Genomic DNA, 18,593 nt, shown 5'->3' on the forward strand with positions numbered 1-18,593 from the left:
GGGCGATGGCATTTTATTTGTTTTTCTTCTTGTTCCTATTGGAATGAGTTGGTGTTTGGCCTTGCCATGACTCTGCCTTACTGTGTGATGGTTACAGGCGTCTGCAGTGCTGCACATGGTAGGTTTGGACACACTCTGCCAGATGCTCAGCAAGGCAGATGAGCAGCTGGCACTGGCTGGCAGCAACATCCTGCAAGTTGCCTGGGATTCCCTAACTGGTCAACAGCCTGAAAACAAAGACAGTGGAGCTGCCCTCGTACCAGGTACACACGTGTGGCTTCTTTTCGTTTGGTACTCGGCATAATGCATATATACATGAGGTATGTACAAGCATGAATATTGGAGCAGTACCTTTTGGTTTCTAAAGGTTTGCTTTCTGTTTTCTTTTTTTGGCAGATAGCTCTCAGGTTCTACAGGAGCTGGTAGATAGTCTTTTGAATATGCTTGTGAATGGTGAGGTGTCTGGACCAGCACGAGATGGTGCTCTCCACCTGCTGACCCGGAACGTTCCACGCAAATCTTTTGCGAATCCCAATAACTCGGCCACACTGAAGCTTATTGATCTTGGTGAGACCTTGGGTTCAATCTGCAGCTCATTTACCACGTGTGCAACCCTCTTATTTATTTGTTGCGCATCCGTACCGTACGCATCCGTTGCGCGTACATATCCACCTGTATAGTTGTTCAGGTTATACCTGTGTTCTTGCAAGCAACAGGTAAGGTAAACGTGGTGAATATGTGATGAATAAGAGTCAAAGTTTTATACTTTTCTTCAACTCCATTGGACTCTGAGAAGCTTGTGTTACGGATCCCGGATTTAGGTGAATTACTATTCATGTCATTGCTTATTAATGTTTAATCTATTAAAGGTTGTTGTGGTTAAATGGTTAGAGAGGCTCCGGATAACAGGAGACCGGAAACGGGATAGTGAACCGGAAGAAGAAAAACAAGACACGAGGTCCTGGAGAAGCGGCGATCTTCTTCTTCCTCGCCCAGCTCCGACGCGAGCGGTGTCGATATTGAGCAGCGTGGGGAACGCTGCGTTTGAAAGCCCGTCTGGCGAGAGGAGTTACCTGCGCGGGGTAATTACCGGTTACGCGTCAAGTTGCCGTGGGTTCGTGCACGGAACCAAGCATCCGGCACCGTTCGCCTCAACCTCTAAAAGGACGCGTACGGGTCGCACCTTGGGCCTCGCGCGCTTTGCGAGCCGCGCTTTGCTTTGCCCGCTTTGCTTTGCAAGGAGGTGTGCGCTGCAGCAGCTGTTCCCGGTACGCGACGTGCACGTTTGGAGCACGTCAGCCAGGGGTTTGTTCAACCGCCCGTGTGCGGAGAAGTCGACCTTCACCTTGGTCTGGAGGGGCCCAGAGACATTGTGAGGGACAGTGACCATTGAGGGGTCGTGAGTGGGGAAAGGGGGGACATATATGAGATGGCCATCTTAGTAATATTGTGATTGATTGTTGATTGTTGTTGATTGATTGAGAATATATTATTAATTAATCCGGATCCTTGGTGTGGGGTGGCTTATTGACCTGAATTGTTTGTGTCTTTCATATTGATTGCATTACAAAAGCGTATAGATCATATATCTTTCTGGCGGGGTCCTCCCACGGTCCGGGGGTCACCAAGACCAGGTAGTTACCGGGAGGACCACGTAACAGAATTGGGGGCTCGTCCAATTGAATTCCGGGATCTAAAATTGTATAACATAATAAAATAATAATTTTTATTAATTAAAATTAATTAATTAATTATTAATTGGTAAATTTTGGAGAAATTGTGGTAAAGTCTTGGGTGAAGGTTAACAGGTGTTAACGATAGTCACCATGGCGTTTGTTGCACAGAACTTTGCGGTAACACCTAGTGAGGCACAGTTCCGAGCGTTACTAAAAGCGGACCTCTTGAAATTGGCCAAACATTTTAACTTGGAGGTTCAAACTAATTTGAGGAAGGCAGAGTTGCAGACCACGGTGATACAATGTATGGTGGGATTAGGAACATGGGACGAGTTAGCCTGGCAGTGGCTACCCGAAGAACCAGAAGACGTTGAGCTCCGGAAACTGGAGTTGCAATTACGGAGCCAGGAACGGATCAAAGAAGAGGAAAGGAAAGCAGAAGAGAGGAGAGAAGAGAAACAAGCAGAGGAAAGGAGAGTGGAACGAGAACTCCAGGAAAGGTTAAAAGAAGAAGAAAGGAAAGCAGAAAAGGAAAGAGCAGAAGAGGAAAGGAAAGCAGAAGAGAGGAGAGAAGAGAAACAAGCAGAGGAAAGGAGAGTGGAACGAGAACTCCAGGAACGGATCAAAGAAGAAGAAAGGAAAGCAGAAAAGGAAAGAGCAGAAGAGGAAAGGAAAGCAGAAGAGAGGAGAGAAGAGAAACAAGCAGAGGAAAGGAGAGTGGAACGAGAACTCCAGGAAAGGTTAGAAAGGATGAAAACAGAGGAAAGGAAAGCAGAAAAGGAAAGAGCAGAAGCGGAAAGGAAAGCAGAAGAGAGGAGAGAAGAGAAACAAGCAGAGGAAAGGAGAGTGGAACGAGAACTCCAGGAAAGGTTAGCAGAAGAAGAAAGGAAAGCAGAAAAGGAAAGAGTAGGAGAAGAAAGGAAAGCAGAAGAGAGGAGAGAAGAGAAACAAGCAGAGGAAAGGAGAGTGGAACGAGAACTCCAGGAAAGATTCGAAGGGAGAAAAGCAGAGGAGAGGAGAGCTGCCAGGGAACTCGAAGCAGAGGAGAGAAAAGCCGAAAGGGAGTTGAAGGAACGTGATCTGGCGCTTCAGCAAGAAATTAAATTCAAGGAGCTGGAGTTAATGAGAGAACGGGGAGAGGTACCACCCTTGCTGACTGGGCCGACACCTAGCCAGAACACCTGGAATGTGGGCAGACATGTGAGGCTGGTTCCACCTTTCAGTGAAAAGGACGTCACTCAATTTTTTCCACACTTTGAGAAAGTGGCTCGACAGTTAAACTGGCCGGAGGAGGCCTGGACCATACTTGTGCAAAGTGTGCTGGTGGGTAAAGCTCAAGAGATTTATTCGGCGCTACCAATGGACCAATGTGCAGATTATGAGGTATTGAAGAAGCACATCCTCAAAGCCTATGAGTTGGTTCCTGAAGCTTACCGGCAAAAATTCAGGAATGTCAGGAAGAGGGAGAGTGAGACCCATGTGGAGTTTGCCAGAGTGAAAGAGAACATGTTTGATCGGTGGTGTGAGTCAAAAGGAGTCGGGAACGACTTCGAAGCATTGCGTGACTTGATCCTGGTGGAGGAATTTCAACAGTGTGTCCACGAGGACATCAAAGTGTACCTGCAGGAAAAGAAAGTACCGAAGTTGTGGGACGCAGCCACCATGGCAGATGATTATGCCTTAACACACCGGATAGGGGTCCACGAACCTAACTCCTCGCCTAGATTTCCGCAGGGGAGTTGTGGAACAGCAGGTGCGGAGAACGACAATACATGGCGGCGGCCTCGAGATGATTATGGGGACAACGCTGATACCCGAACTGTTCGAAATCAGAGGGCGACGGGCCCAGGACAAACTTATTTTTCGGGGGGCCCGAGGCAGACCACGAGTTTCTCCTCCGGACCTACTTGCGCTTTTTGCAAGAAACCTGGACACTTGATGTCCAGTTGTTACCTCATGAAAAGGGAAAACCCAGAGCGGAGTCCGACTATTACAACTCAGAATGCGATGGCAAGCGTAAGAAATTGCCCACAGAAGAGTTACCAACCATTTATTTATGAGGGGTTGGTCTCCCTCGAGGGAGACTTGACTAACCCAAGACCTGTTAGGGTATTGAGGGACACAGGAGCCCATCAATCCTTAATGCTTGAAGGCATTTTGCCATTGTCAAAGAGTACCGCAACTGGTGATAGGGTTCGGTTACAAGGGATCGGTGGCTGTGTTAGTGCCCCACTTCATGTTATCCATTTGGAATCCGATTTGGTGTCAGGACCGGTCACCGTCGGTTTACAAGCCACGCTTCCTGTAGAGGGAGTATCTGTGATTATCGGGAATGATTTGGCCGGGGGGCAAATTTATGGTAACCCGAGGGTGGGTAAAGAGCACCGCAGGGGAAATAACACCACCCCAGCTCGGGATGGTGACAAAAGTGCCAAGTTATTTGTAGGGGGACTGAACTTCAACACAGAGGAAGAAGTTCTGACCTCTGTCTTCAACAGATATGGGCCGCTGGTGGAAGTGCGGGTGGTAAAAGACAGGGAAACGCAACGGTCAAGAGGGTTCGGCTTTGTCACGTTTGCAAGCACAAAAGACGCCAGGGAGGCAGAGAAGAATTGGAATGGTAAGGATTTGGAGGGTCGGACCATAACAGTAGGGAAGGCATTTCGTAGGCGTCGAGAGGTCTACAGAAGAGGACCACTTGGCGGTAGTTTTGGTGTGGGCAGCAGCCGATATTACTATGGAGGCTCCCAGAGTTACGGCATCTCCCGAAAGAATGATTGGCAGAGGACTGGCCGAGAAGGAGACCGCCAGTCAGGTGACTGCTGGGACAAGGGGTCCCACCGTAACTGTTAGGAGTCCGGAGAAGTTGAAGCACTCTATATACGGCGGAGCCGCCGAGCCTGGGCTCCTACACGGGCTAACCGTGAACGCCACGTTCTTAAAAGGCGTCCCGGTAGGGAACGTTCCTGCACGGACTAACCGTGAACTCCACGTTCTTAAAGGCGTCCATGTAATGAACTTTCCTCCCCGGACTAACCGTGAACCCCACATCCCTTAAGGCGTCCATGTAGTGAGTACTCAGCTGGGCCTCCATCCAAGAGCAACTAGAAGTTGTTGACGCTTGGTCTAGAGGGAATTACCTTGGAATCTCTGGGGGGTTTTGGTGAAAGTTTGTTGCTTTATTTTTGACATGCGATAATTGTGCCCGGGGGGAACTGATGATTTGGGGTATCGGGTTTGTTTATCAAAGTTGGCCGGCCCAGAAAGTTTTCGCGGGGTTCAAACTTTCTTTCTTGAAGGGGGGGAGTGTTACGGATCCCGGATTTAGGTGAATTACTATTCATGTCATTGCTTATTAATGTTTATTCTATTAAAGGTTGTTGTGGTTAAATGGTTAGAGAGGCTCCGGATAACAGGAGACCGGAAACGGGATAGTGAACCGGAAGAAGAAAAACAAGACACGAGGTCCTGGAGAAGCGGCGATCTTCTTCTTCCTCGCCCAGCTCCAACGCGAGCGGTGTCGATATTGAGCAGCGTGGGGAACGCTGCGTTTGAAAGCCCGTCTGGCGAGAGGAGTTACCTGCGTGGGGTAATTACCGGTTACGCGTCAAGTTGCCGTGGGTTCGTGCACGGAACCAAGCATCCGGCACCGTTCGCCTCAACCTCTACAAGGACGCGTACGGGTCGCACCTTGGGCCTCGCGCGCTTTGCGAGCCGCGCTTTGCTTTGCCCGCTTTGCTTTGCAAGGAGGTGTGCGCTGCAGCAGCTGTTCCCGGTACGCGACGTGCACGTTTGGAGCACGTCAGCCAAGGGTTCGTTCAACCGCCCGTGTGCGGAGAAGTCGACCTTCACCTTGGTCTGGAGGGGCCCAGAGACATTGTGAGGGACAGTGACCATTGAGGGGTCGTGAGTGGGGAAAGGGGGGACATATATGAGATGGCCATCTTAGTAATATTGTGATTGATTGTTGATTGTTGTTGATTGATTGAGAATATATTATTAATTAATCCGGATCCTTGGTGTGGGGTGGCTTATTGACCTGAATTGTTTGTGTCTTTCATATTGATTGCATTACGAAAGCGTATAGATCATATATCTTTCTGGCGTGGTCCTCCCACGGTCCGGGGGTCACCAAGACCAGGTAGTTACCGGGAGGACCCCGTAACACTTGCATGGACTGTGCTATTGTTTTTACCTTCTTTTTTTTAAACGATACAAGTCAAGGCTCATTTCAGAGCGAAACGACATGGGGTTAGGGGTTTTGACCAACGTGGGGCAGAAGGGAATACGCAGACAGTTGATGGGCATATAAGCTTGAGCTGTAAGAAAAAGTGGGGTGTGGCAGGAGATTCGAGGGGTTAAAATGAAAAATGATGCGCTCTAACTCGTGTCGTTCTGGTATATTACATTTGCAATTGTGGAGAGTGTTGGGAAAAAGGATAGAGGAAAGGTGGGAAAGAAAAGGATGACGAAGTTTGGAGTTTATGGCAGGAATGTATGTATGCGTGCTTTCGTGACATGTAATGCTGATGAAATGTAGAAACAATTGGTAATATTTTCCAAATCCACCATAAATGTTGAAAGAAGGTTTCTGCTTGTATTGCCAGGTAACAAGATGTGCTATTTTCAAGTACAGTAATTGCCTTTTAATAATTGTAACATCACTAATCATCCTTCAGAATGTTTACATTAATCTAGAGGTAAAAGCGATACGACAACCACCTGCAGATTGGGAGCGGAAGAGACGATATTTATACATTTGCCTCCTGACGACTCTTTCTCATACAATGTTTACAGCAGAGCAGATTCAGAACAATGGAACGTGCGGTTCAACATTTGGACTTTTATCCAATATCGATATTTTAATCAATCATTGAGGTGCTTGTATTTATGTCTCTTGAATCTGAATTGTCCTGATATCTGACATTTGGGGTTCAACTATATATGAAATATCCAAGCATTGCGGCATTCTTTAACCCCTTCACCCCACCTGCTCCCCACCACATGCTCCATGTCGGCTTCCTTCCACCTTTTACTCTTTTGTTTTGTACACAATGTCGAAGCTCATGGAGGAGCTGGAATATGGAATGATTCAGGACGTAACGGTACAAAAGGAACAGTAGAAAGCGGGGGAAACACCAACAGCAGGGCTGAGGGACAAAACAGAGGGAGACTTGGAGAAATAAAGGACGTGCAAAAGAATGAGGAGTATGGGAGGACACACGCGGAGTGGGCAACATGGACAGGGAAACAAACTCTCAGGAAGGAAAGACTGGAAATTTGGAAAGAGGTGAGTTTGCGGAGGGTTAATGGGGTAGAAATGGCCATGATTTTTGATGGGGATGATCTGAGATGGTGGTGAACAGCTGTTTCGAAAACCTGGGGGGATGAATGAGATTGAAGAGAATGTGGAAGTTGGTTCCACAGTTGGGGGGGAAAAGAGGAACGAATGAGTATAGGTGAGCAGTGATCCGGGATTTAGGTAGTTTCACCAGAAGAGGGTTCCTGGCAGATTACATGCTCCCTTGTAGAAACATTGGGGGATGGGGGTGCAGAGAGAACAGAGGGTGCAAGACCAGAAAGGTGCTGGTAGAAGAGAGAGAGACCACCCACCTGGCTGCGGTGTGAAATCAGTGGTAGGCCCAGAGACTCAGCTTCATCGCAGGAGATTCCAATGATTCAATGCCTTGGTTTCCTTGCGATCAAGCTGAGCAAGGTGTAAGACAGGGGCACAAGCCCAGATGAGGTAGCAGTACTTCATCAAGTTGCAGACAAAGCCCTTGTAGGTGTATGGCACCTTGTTAAGTCTGTCAAGGTGTGCCAAGAAGAAAGATACTTTGCACAACGGAGGATGTCCAGTTGGCTACTAGCTTTGGACGCCAATTTAGAAGTGTCGTTTGTTTAAGAAAGATAATCAATAATAGTGAGGTTCAAATGTTTGATGGACAGAACATCTTCAAGAGGGTTGTTAAGGAAGTAGATGGGAAGATTCGCCAGACAGACTTTTCGGAGAGAGGAAGTGAGAGTGCGGGGTGTGTCAAGATTGAAAGACATATTCCAAGTGTTTGACCAGCTCATGATTCTATCAACCTCTTCTGACAGAGAAGGGTGAGGCATGCTTACCTGAAGGATGAGGGATGTTACGCAGAGGGTAGAAACATCAACAAATAGATTAAGAGGATTTTCCAAGAGCATCATCCCACGGCATCAGCCCACGGGTCCTAAAATCCTGTTCTTCCGCTCTTTCACTCCCTCTCTCTGTTCTCTTCACCCTCTCTTTTGCTCAAGGTCATCTGCCATCTGCTTGGAAATCAGCCAACATCACCGCTTTGCACGAAAAGGTGCAAAAACAGATCCTAGCAACTACAGACCAATCAGCCTTCTCCCAATTATCAGCAAAGTCATGGAATCCATCATTGCTTCAGATATGAAATCTTTCCTCTTCTCCAATGGCTTGATCTCTGATCATCAATTTGGTTTCATACCTGGTCACTCTTCTCTGGACATGCTGGTTCTGCTTTCTCAACAATGGATGGAGGTCCTCAATGCCAAACAGGAAATTAGAGATGTCTCCCTTGACATATCACGTGCCTTCGATACGGTCTGGCACCCCGCTCTGCTCACCAAACTCGCCTCCTTTGGTGTCCATGGAAATCTCCACGCATGGCTGGCGGACGTCCTCTCTAGTCGGAGTCAACGTGTGGCCCTGAACGGGTTTCTCTCATCTCCTCTTCCTGTTCAGGCTGGAGTTCCCCAAGGCAGTGTTCTGGGCCCTGTGCTTTTTCTGGTCTTCATCAATGATCTCTCTGTCTCTCTTGAAAATCCTCTCTCTCTCTTTGCTGATGACTCTACTCTCTGTCGCTCCATTCCTCATCCCTCAGATCGGCAGTCTGCAGCCTCCTCACTCTCTGCAGACCTGGACAAAATCACAGACTGGGCAAACAAGTGGAAAATGTCTTTCAATCCTGACAATCTCACACTCTTACGATGTCTCTCCGAAAAGACCGACTGGACAACCCTCCCATCTACTTTCTGAATAATCCTCTCCAAGAAGTTCTGTCACTCAAGCTTTTGGGTCTCACTATCTGCCATGATCTTTCCTGGGAAAACCACATTTCAAATCTGGCCTCCAAAGCCTGTCGTCGACTGGGCATCCTCCGTTGTGCGAAGTCCTTCCTTGGCACACCTGAGCTCCTCACCACATACAAGGCTTTCATCTGCAGCTCAATGGAATACTGCTCTCACCTCTGGGCTGGTGCTCCAGCCTCACACCTAGCTCGTCTTCATGCTGTTGAAACCAAAGCGTTCAGAATCATTGGAATCTCCCGCGATGAAGCTAGCTCCAAGGGCCTTTCACTCACTCACCGCAGGCAGGTTGGTGGTCTTTCCGGCTTTTACCGACTCCTCTCTGGCCTTGCCCCCCCCCCCCCCAGCTCTCTCTGGGCTCTGTCCCCCAAATATTCCTACAGGTCGCACAAGATCTGCCTGCAACCCTCTTATGGTTAAACTGCCAAAATCAAGACTCTCTGCTCACCTTCACTCCTTCATTCCTCTTTTCTCCTGCCTCTGGAACAAACTCCCTCACTCTCTTCAATCCCACTCCACCTTCCAGGTCTTTAAAACAGCTGTTCACCACCATCTCTTATCTTCCCCCATCCAAAACCTTGATCTTTTCTACCCCCGCTAATTTCACCCCAAATCCACTTTTTTGAAATGCCAACTTCTGTCCTGGAAGTCCTTGGTGTCCTTGTGTTTTATGCTTCTCCCACCCCCCCCCCCCCCCTTCCCACACCTCCTCCCCCCAAGCCCTCTCCCTCCCACACATCTCCCTTCTCTCAAATGTTACGTTTGTGTGCCTCCCCTTCTCTCCCGATCTTGTCTTCCGCTCCCTCTTTTGATGTATTTTGTTTGTCTGGTTGATTTGTTTGTGAAATAAATGTTAGCTCCTTCACGAGCCTCGATTCAGTATACAAAAAAAAAAGAAAAAAAAAAAGAGAGTCAGAAAGATCACTTATTAGGATCAGGGATAGGATTGGGCCCAGGGTGAGGGGAAAGTTGGGATGGTGGGGTGAGGGGGAAGATGGGAGGAGGTGAGAGAAGAACAATATGGGAGGGGGTGGGGTGAGGAAGCATTTTATGGTGGGGTGAAGGAATGCAGAAATGGCGGGGGACGTGAAGTGGAGGGATGCTGATGAGGGGGACACAGTGAAGGGGTTGCGGTTGGGAGGACGTGGGCATGTAGGAGATGATGTGGAGGGTCAGGGTACTGGCATGGAAGTGTTTTGACACCGTTGATGGGCGTGAAGAGGAATTGATGGTCTTGTGTCGACAACCTCTGCAAACTGGACTGGACTCTGTACACGGATACAGACATCATTTGAGGGGTGAAATGAATTGTTATTGAAAGCAGGGTGGAAAGTAGTGCTGCAGGTAGGGGGGATGATCGATGAAAAACTATCAGTCGGTAACATTTTCTGCCCATTTAGTATTGGTAATAAATTGGGCTTCTTATCCTTCTTTCAACTTGACACATTCGTTTTTGGCAAATTTAATCACCAGGACCAAACTCTGGTGTAATGGTTAGAGGGTCCACTCCGAGCCTGCGAGGTCAGCGATTCAACACCCAGCCTAGTCATTATGAAGATACGTGCCGTGCTAGAAATGGTACGTGCTGCTTCCTTGCCTGATGTTCAGCATTTAAAACGAGAGAGCATGGACAATCCCCATGGGTTGGCATCCACCAGGAGGAGGAAATTCCTCCCATGGAAACGTCCCGTTGAGTGCGGTGAGAAAAGCGGCGCCATTGCTGTGGCATTGCCAGTACCCAGAGCATCCTGGGAATTGTTGACAGCAAGTCCCCCGCAAGGGAGGGGTGTGTGTGTGTGCGTGTGCGTGCGTGTGTGTGTGCGCATGTGTGCGTGCGTGCGCAAGATGCACTACGAGGCTTAGTGTTAAAAAGGGCAACCTGCAGTAAGCTCCTTTACTGCAGTAAGCAGTAAAAAGGGCAACCTGCAGTAACTTTATGACATCCTTAAAAACAGTAAGGTTCCTGTTTGGAATGATTTTATATTTTGTTGACTTGTACTTTGTCAAAACTATAGGATTTTTCAGACTGTGGCGCATGAGGTGACAAGTTTGAATATCTATCACGATTTTAGACCTGTGCTCCTTGACGGAAACTCAAAGCATTCATCAACAGAAATGCATGTACGTGCGCTTAGCACAATGTCATCCATGTGTGCGTATGATGCCAACCATCCCTCTCGGTCACCTTGTTCAATACTTATTTTACCCTTTTTCATCGCTGATACTGCTTCACAGGACTAAAGAACATTCTTCAGGTGTTGGGAACAGTTCCAGAGCTATGCGACGCGCTGCCTCTGACAGACAACACTCGTATGACAGCTTCTGTTCTAGCGAGCAAACTTTATGACGATCTCCGCTGTGACTCTGAACGCGAGAACTTCAGCACGATTTGTGAAGAATACATCGCGTGTGTTTCCACCCATTTTTCTACTTTAATTGTTTTTGGTGAAGTCGTCGTTTATTTCATTGTCGATATTGATGTTTCCACCATAGTGAAATGTGTTGTCTACTATTTGGCGACTCGTCTTGTCCCATTGATGTGTGCGAGCAGGAACCTGCAGAATCTCCCCGCAAACACCAGTGGGAATCTCCGTGCCATCCAAGCCATCTCCGGCCTGCTCCAGGGACCCTTCGATGTAGGAAACCGTCTGCTGACCCTCAACGGTGTGATGCAGAACATGATTACGTTGTCTGCCTCGGAGAAGGAACTTGAGCAGATCGTAGCTGTGGAAGCTCTAATTTTGGCTGCAGCAAAGGCCAGTCATGCCAATTTCATCACGACGAATGGTGTCTCTTTGCTCAAAGATATATACAAGGGAGCACGGAGTGAGGCCGTCATGATCCGAGCCCTCGTGGTATGGAGAACGCATACCAGCATGACAAACACATACCATGGCTAAAGATAACATCAGTCTTACCATTTGATGAAAATGCTTACATTGTTGGTATGCAGGGTTGACTTTAGCATTTTCCAATTAATTATGTCGGTAGTCTGATTTGCTGGCCTTGTGAGTACAAATGGTGAACTTGGAAAGGGAATCGATGTCGCTTCAGAAATTTCCATTCACTTTGGGAGTACTATGACATCACAGCCACAGCCATTCCCAAACATCCAGGACTTTTAAGGAAAGTTTGTGGCCGACAAAGATTTATCATTACGTGAAGCATGCTACGCCTGTAGTCTCACGTAGCACAGAGATAAAGATAACTCGGGAAAATGAAAATGGCCACAGAAGCAAATTGTCGGACTTGTCATGGACATGGCAGTGCAACTTGACTGTTTAGCTGATGCGCAATTTGATACGCAACTCGACTGTTTAGCTGTCATTTGATGCGCAACTCGACTGTTTAGCTGTCACTTGATGTGCAATTCGACTGTTTAGCTGATGTGCAACTCGACTGTTTAGCTGTCATTTGATGTGCAATTCGACTGTATAGCTGATGCGCAACTCGACTGTTTAGCTGTCATTTGATGTGCAATTCGACTGTATAGCTGTCATTTGATGCACAACTCAACTGTTTAGCTGTCATTTGATGTGCAATTCGACTGTATAGCTATCATTTGATGCACAACTCAACTGTTTAACTGTCATTTGATGCGCAACTTGACTGTTTAGCTGTCATGTGATGCGCAACTTGACTGTTTAGCTGTCATTTGATGTGCAACTCAACTGTTTAGCTGTCACTTGATGCACAACTCAACTGTTTCGCTGTCATTTGATGCGCAACTTGACTGGTTAGCTGTCATTTGATGCACAACTCAACTGTTTAACTGTCATTTGATGCGCAACTTGACTGTTTAGCTGTCATGTGATGCGCAACTTGACTGTTTAGCTGTCATTTGATGCGCAACTGAACTGTTTAGCTGTCACTTGATGCACAACTCAACTGTTTCGCTGTCATTTGATGCGCAACTTGACTGGTTAGCTGTCATTTGATGCGCAACTTGACGGTTTAGCTGTCATTTGATGTGCAACTCAACTGTTTAGCTGTCAGTTGATGCGCAACTCGACTGTTTAGCTGTCATTTGATGCGCAACTTAACTGTTTAGCTGTCATTTGATGCACAACTCAACTGTTTAACTGTCATTTGATGCGCAGCTTGACTGTTTAGCTGTCATTTGATGCACAACTTGACTGTTTAGCTGTCATTTGATGCACAACTCAACTGTTTAGCTGTCATTTGATGCGCCACTCGACTGTTTAGCTGTCATTTGATGCGCAATTCGACTGTTTATCTGTCACTTGATGCACAACTCAACTGTTTAGCTGTCATTTGATGCACAACTCAACTGTTTAGCTGTCATTTGATGCGCAACTCGACTGTTTAGCTGTCATTTGATGCGCAACTCGACTGTTTAGCTGTCATTTGATGCGCAACTCGACTGTTTAGCTGTCATTTGATGCGCAACTCAACTGTTTAGCTGTTAATTCATGCGCAACTCAACTGTTTAGCTGTCATTTGATGCACAACTCAACTGTTTAGCTGTCATTTGATGCACAACTCAACTGTTTAGCTGTCATTTGATGCACAACTCAGCTGTTTAGCGGTCTTTTGATGCGCAACTCAACTGTTTAGCTGTCATTTGATGCACAACTCAATTGTTTAGCTGTCATTTGATGCACAACTCAACTGTTTAGCTGTCATTTGATGCGCAACTCAACTGTTTAGCACTCATTTGATGCGCAACTCAACTGTTTAGCGGTCATTTGATGCACAACTCAACTGTTTAGCGGTCATTTGATGCGCAACTTGAATGTTTAGCTGTCATTTGATGCGCAACTCAACTGTTTAGCTGTCAGTTGATGCGCAACCCAACTTTAGCTGTCATTTGATGCGCAACTCAACTGTTTAGCTGTCATTTGATGCGCAACTCGACTGTTTAGCTGTCAATTGATGTGCAACTCGACTGTTTAGCTGTCATTTGATGTGCAACTCGACTGTTTAGCTGTCATTTCATGCGCAACTCGACTGTTTAGCTGTTATTTCATGCGCAACTCGACTGTTTAGCTGTCATTTGATGCGCAACTCGACTGTTTAGCTGTCATTTGATGCGCAACTTGACTGTTTAGCTGTCATTTGATGCGCAATTCGACTGTTTCGCTGTCATTTGATGTGCAATTCGACTGTTTCGCTGATGCGCAATTTGATGCGCAACTCGACTGTTTAGCTGTCATTTCATGCGCAACTCGACTGTTTAGCTGTCATTTGATGCGCAACTTGACTGTTTAGCTGTCATTTGATGTGCAATTCGACTGTTTAGCTGATGCGCAATTTGATGCGCAACTCGACTGTTTAGCTGTCATTTGATGTGCAATTCGACTGTTTCGCTGATGTGCAATTTGATGCGCAACTTGACTGTTTAGCTGTCATTTGATACGCAATTCGACTGTTTAGCTGTCACTTGATGCGCAACTCGACTGTTTAGCTGTCACTTGATGCGCAACTCGACTGTTTAGCTGTCATTTCATGCGCAACTCAACTGTTTAGCTGTCATTTGATGCGCAACTTGACTGTTTAGCTGTCATTTGATGTGCAATTCGACTGTTTAGCTGATGCGCAATTTGATGCGCAACTCGACTGTTTAGCTGTCATTTGATGTGCAATTCGACTGTTTCGCTGATGTGCAATTTGATGCGCAACTTGACTGTTTAGCTGTCACTTGATGCGCAACTCGACTGTTTAGCTGTCATTTGATGCGCAACTTGACTGTTTAGCTGTCATTTGATGTGCAATTCGACTGTTTAGCTGATGCGCAATTTGATGCGCAACTCGACTGTTTAGCTGTCATTTGATGTGCAATTCGACTGTTTCGCTGATGTGCAATTTGATGCGCAACTCGACTGTTTAGCTGTCATTTCATGCGCAACGCGACTGTTTAGCTGTCATTTGATGTGCAATTCGACTGTTTAGCTGATGCGCAATTTGATGCGCAACTCGACTGTTTAGCTGTCATTTGATGTGCAATTCGACTGTTTCGCTGATGTGCAATTTGATGCGCAACTTGACTGTTTAGCTGTCACTTGATGCGCAACTCGACTGTTTAGCTGTCATTTGATGCATAACTTGACTGTTTAGCTGTCATTTGATGCAACATTAAATTATATTTCAACATATATCTTGCAGTGCAGTGATAATTTATGCATCAATCTTTATTGTCTTTTGAAACCATGGGATGACATGCACTAACCTTTTCATAAAGTTGTCTAATGCTCACATGTTTTAGCTTGTAAACATGTCACATACACAAGGACAATAGGAGGCTTCAGTGTAATTTTTCAACGATTACAGGGACATTAGGAGATACCTGGGTAATTTTGCATGGATTATAAGGACAGTCATAGATGTGAGGGTACCCTCCACTTGTAGAATTTTTTTATGATAATTATGACGTCATAGATCATGTGGTATGAGCGTCATCTTGGAAAAACCGAAAAACCGAAAAACTTTGCACCTCGATATCTCCGAAAGCGGTGCATAGACAAAATTGAGACATGGCTCATTGTAAAGAACTCTCCATGGGGAATTACATATGATGATGGTGATGATGTCATCGGTGCTTCCATTATGACGTCAAAATACGACAAGTACAAACCTTCATCCAATCAAGATGAAATTTTTTGAGCATCATCAAGGGATAAACTGGTGGAGGAAAAAATAATAATGAAGACGTCATCAGTCACGTGGTTTGGCCACCATCTTAGAAAAACCGAAAAACTTTACACCTCTGTATCTCCGAAAGCACTGCATAGAAAAAGTGGAGACATGGCTCGTTGTAAAGAACTCTCCATGGGCAATAACATATGTTAATGATGACGTCATAGTTGCGTCCGTTATGACGTCATAATTTGATAAGTACAAAACTTCACCCGGTCAAGATGAAATTTCTTTCTATTGCTCTATTGCATGAGCTATTGCTCAGATAAGAATGCCAACCAGGCCAAACATTGTAAAATAAATTAATATTGCAATGGGCTTGAACAGAAAACAGTTTTCTTCAGGATAATATACAGCCCACACATATGTAAGTTATTTATATAAACAGTACAGTGGAGTACAAAACTCCAGGTCCAGTAGCAAATTGGATATGATAACAAAATAAATTGTGATAATATGGAACCGAAATCACTTTTTGGTGATTTTAATGAACTCTTAAAGATACAGTAACACGATATAATAGGAAAAATCAAATCTGTTTATTACATACATTCACTAATCAGTGTCCCCAATTTGCCTTGAGAACTGTCTCGACTCCATTGGGGATTGATTTAATTAGTTTCTGGATTATGTTTGAGTCAAAATAGTTTTCCAACAGTTTTGTAAATCCAGAGCATAGTCAGACCGCGCACATACATTTTATCTTTCTGTCAAATGTACCTACCCCTAATTTATTGTGTTTAAACAAAAGTTTCAGTCAATGATGATAACTACAGGAGATGAAAGAATATGAATAAATATCTTCAATATTGTGAAAAATTGCTTTTTTGAAATCGTGATATGAGAGCGTGTGGCATTGATTTAAGTGCGTGCGTGTGCGTGTGTATGTGTGTGTGCGTGTCTGTGTGCGCACGCGCGTGTGTGTGTGTATGTGTGTGTGTGTGTGTGCGTGTCTGTGTGTGCATGCGTGTGTGCGTGTGTATGTGTGTGTGCGCGTCTGTGTGTGCACGCGCGTGTGTATGTGTGTGTGTGTGTGTGTGTGTCTGTGTGTGCGTGTCTGTGTGTGCACGCGTGTGTGTGTCTGTGTGCGTGTCTGTGTGCGTACGCACGTGTGTGTGTGTGTGTGTGTGTGTGTGTGTGTGTGTGTGTGTGTGCGCGTGTCTGTGTGCGCATGCGCGTGTGTATGTGCGTGTGTGTGTGCGTGTGTGAGTGTGTGTGTGTGTGTGCGCGCCTGTCTGTGTGTGTGTGTGTGTGTGTGTGTGTGTGTGCGCGCGCACGCGCGTGTGCGTGTCTGTGTGCGCACGCGCGTGTGCGTGTGTGTGCGTGTGTCTGTGTGCGCGCACGCGCGTGTGTGTGTGTGTGTGTGTGTGTGTGTGTGTGTGTGTGTGTGTGTGTGTGCGCGCGCGCGTGTCTGTGTGCGCGCGTGTCTGTGTGCGCACGCGCGTGCGTGTGTGTGTATGTGTGTGTGCGTGTCTGTGTGTGCACGCGTGTGTGCGTGTGTGTGTGTGTCTGTGTGTGCGTGTCTGTGTGTGCGTGTCTGTGTGTGCACGCGTGTGTGTGTCTGTGTGCGTGTCTGTGTGCGTACGCACGTGTGTGTGTGTGTGTGTGCGTGTCTGTGTGTGCACGCGTGTGTGTGTCTGTGTGCGTGTCTGTGTGCGTACGCATGTGTGTGTGTGTGTGTGTGTGTGTGTGTGTGTGTGTGTGTGTGTGTGTGTGTGTGTGTGCGCGTGTCTGTGTGCGCATGCGCGTGTGTATGTGTGTGTGCGTGTGTGTGTGTGTGTGTGTGTGTGTGTGTGTGTGTGTGTGCGTGCGCGCACGCGCGTGTGCGTGTGTGTGTGCGTGTGCGTGCGCGCACGCGCGTGTGCGTGTGTGTGCGCGTGTCTGTGTGCGCACGCGCGCGTGTGTGTGTGTGTGTGTGTGTGTGTGTGTGTGCGCGCGTGTCTGTGTGCGCACGCGCGTGCGTGTGTGTGTATATGTGTATAAATATATAAGACTTTGGATTGGTTGTGCAACAACCAAAGCAGATTACGATTCTATTCTGGAAGCATCACGTTTCCCATCACAAACGCTCCGTTGATGGATTGTTTGTGACAGGGTCTCTGCAAGCTGGGCTCAGCCGGTGGCACCGATTACAGCATGAGGCAGTTTGCTGAGGGCTCCACCGGAAAGCTTGCTAAGCAGTGTCGGAAGTAGGTGAAAGGAGTTGTTCTTGCCATCTCCCCTCTTTGCATTAATCTGTAGCCGAAGGCATCGGGGAGGGTCAATGGGGTAGAAAGGATCATGGTCGTGGATGGGGGACGTCGGTGAACGGCTGCGTTGAAGTTCTCGAGGGAAGAATGAGATCGAAAAGATTGGGGAAGTTAATTCCATAGGTGGGAATGTTTGCTCATGAATGTCGCCCGAAATGTTTCCTTTGTTCTCTTCTTGCATTGCTCGTCAATTCACTGCCATTCCCCACATTGTGCACGAAGAGTGCGGTTGTAGTTTGAATTATTTTTGCAGATGGTTGTGCAACACTGCTCTCGATTCGAGGACCCGTCGCTGGGCCGTGGAAGGATTGGCCTATCTTACCCTCGATGCTGATGTTAAAGAAGACTTGGTACAAGATGGACCAGTACTGCACGCCATGTTGGACCTTTCACAGGTGGCTTATTGCAAGAAAACTGTACATCGAGCTGTCTTCGTGTGTGTGTGTGTGTGTGTGTGTGTGTGTGTGTGTGTGTGTGTGTGTGTGTGTGTGTGTGTGTGTGTGTGTGTGTGTGTGTGTGTGTGTGTGTGTGTGTGTGTGTTTTGTTGGTTGTTATCTCCATATGTGGGTTTCAGAAGGTGGAACGCAGTCCTCCCAGGTATCGAAGTATCCACCTCCATTTCAGGAAGGGATCATGGTTCATGGATCAGTTGATCAGTTTTCGTGTTCTCAAAGTTTTTTTCCGACTGTTCTTTTCAGGATCCTCACCGAGCCTCAGACAGCTTACAATTGCACTTTGTTTGTCGTAGTATTCTCTGGGATGGTTTTTAAAATCTCTATGAGGTTATTTTTATTATTCCCGTTGCTCCAATAATTACTGGTACAACTTCGGCCCTCTTCAGCTTCCAGGATCTTTTAACTACCTTTTTGAGGTCCTGGTATTTGAATCGTTTTCTTGATTTCTGTGTTGTTTCGGCAAAATGTCT

General features: G+C 46.7%; 1 protein-coding gene across 5 annotated transcripts in view; it reads left to right on the plus strand.

Moving 5' to 3' along the window:
- The window catches only part of LOC137434481 (protein unc-45 homolog B), a 72,625-nt gene that overhangs the window by 37,899 nt on the left and 16,133 nt on the right, over positions 1–18,593 (plus strand). For all 5 annotated transcript variants that reach the window (XM_068127531.2, XM_068127530.2, XM_068127533.2 and 2 more), the window contains exons 7-12: positions 98–263; positions 397–567; positions 10,998–11,169; positions 11,314–11,617; positions 17,514–17,608; positions 17,922–18,063. In XM_068127531.2, coding sequence (XP_067983632.2) covers positions 98–263; positions 397–567; positions 10,998–11,169; positions 11,314–11,617; positions 17,514–17,608; positions 17,922–18,063 — 1,050 coding nt within the window. The remainder of the gene's footprint in view (positions 1–97; positions 264–396; positions 568–10,997; positions 11,170–11,313; positions 11,618–17,513; positions 17,609–17,921; positions 18,064–18,593) is intronic.

The sequence above is a fragment of the Myxine glutinosa genome, chromosome 10, assembly GCF_964187855.1.
Source record: "Myxine glutinosa chromosome 10, kmMyxGlut1.1, whole genome shotgun sequence".
In the NCBI taxonomy this organism is placed as follows: Eukaryota; Metazoa; Chordata; class Myxini; order Myxiniformes; family Myxinidae; genus Myxine; species Myxine glutinosa.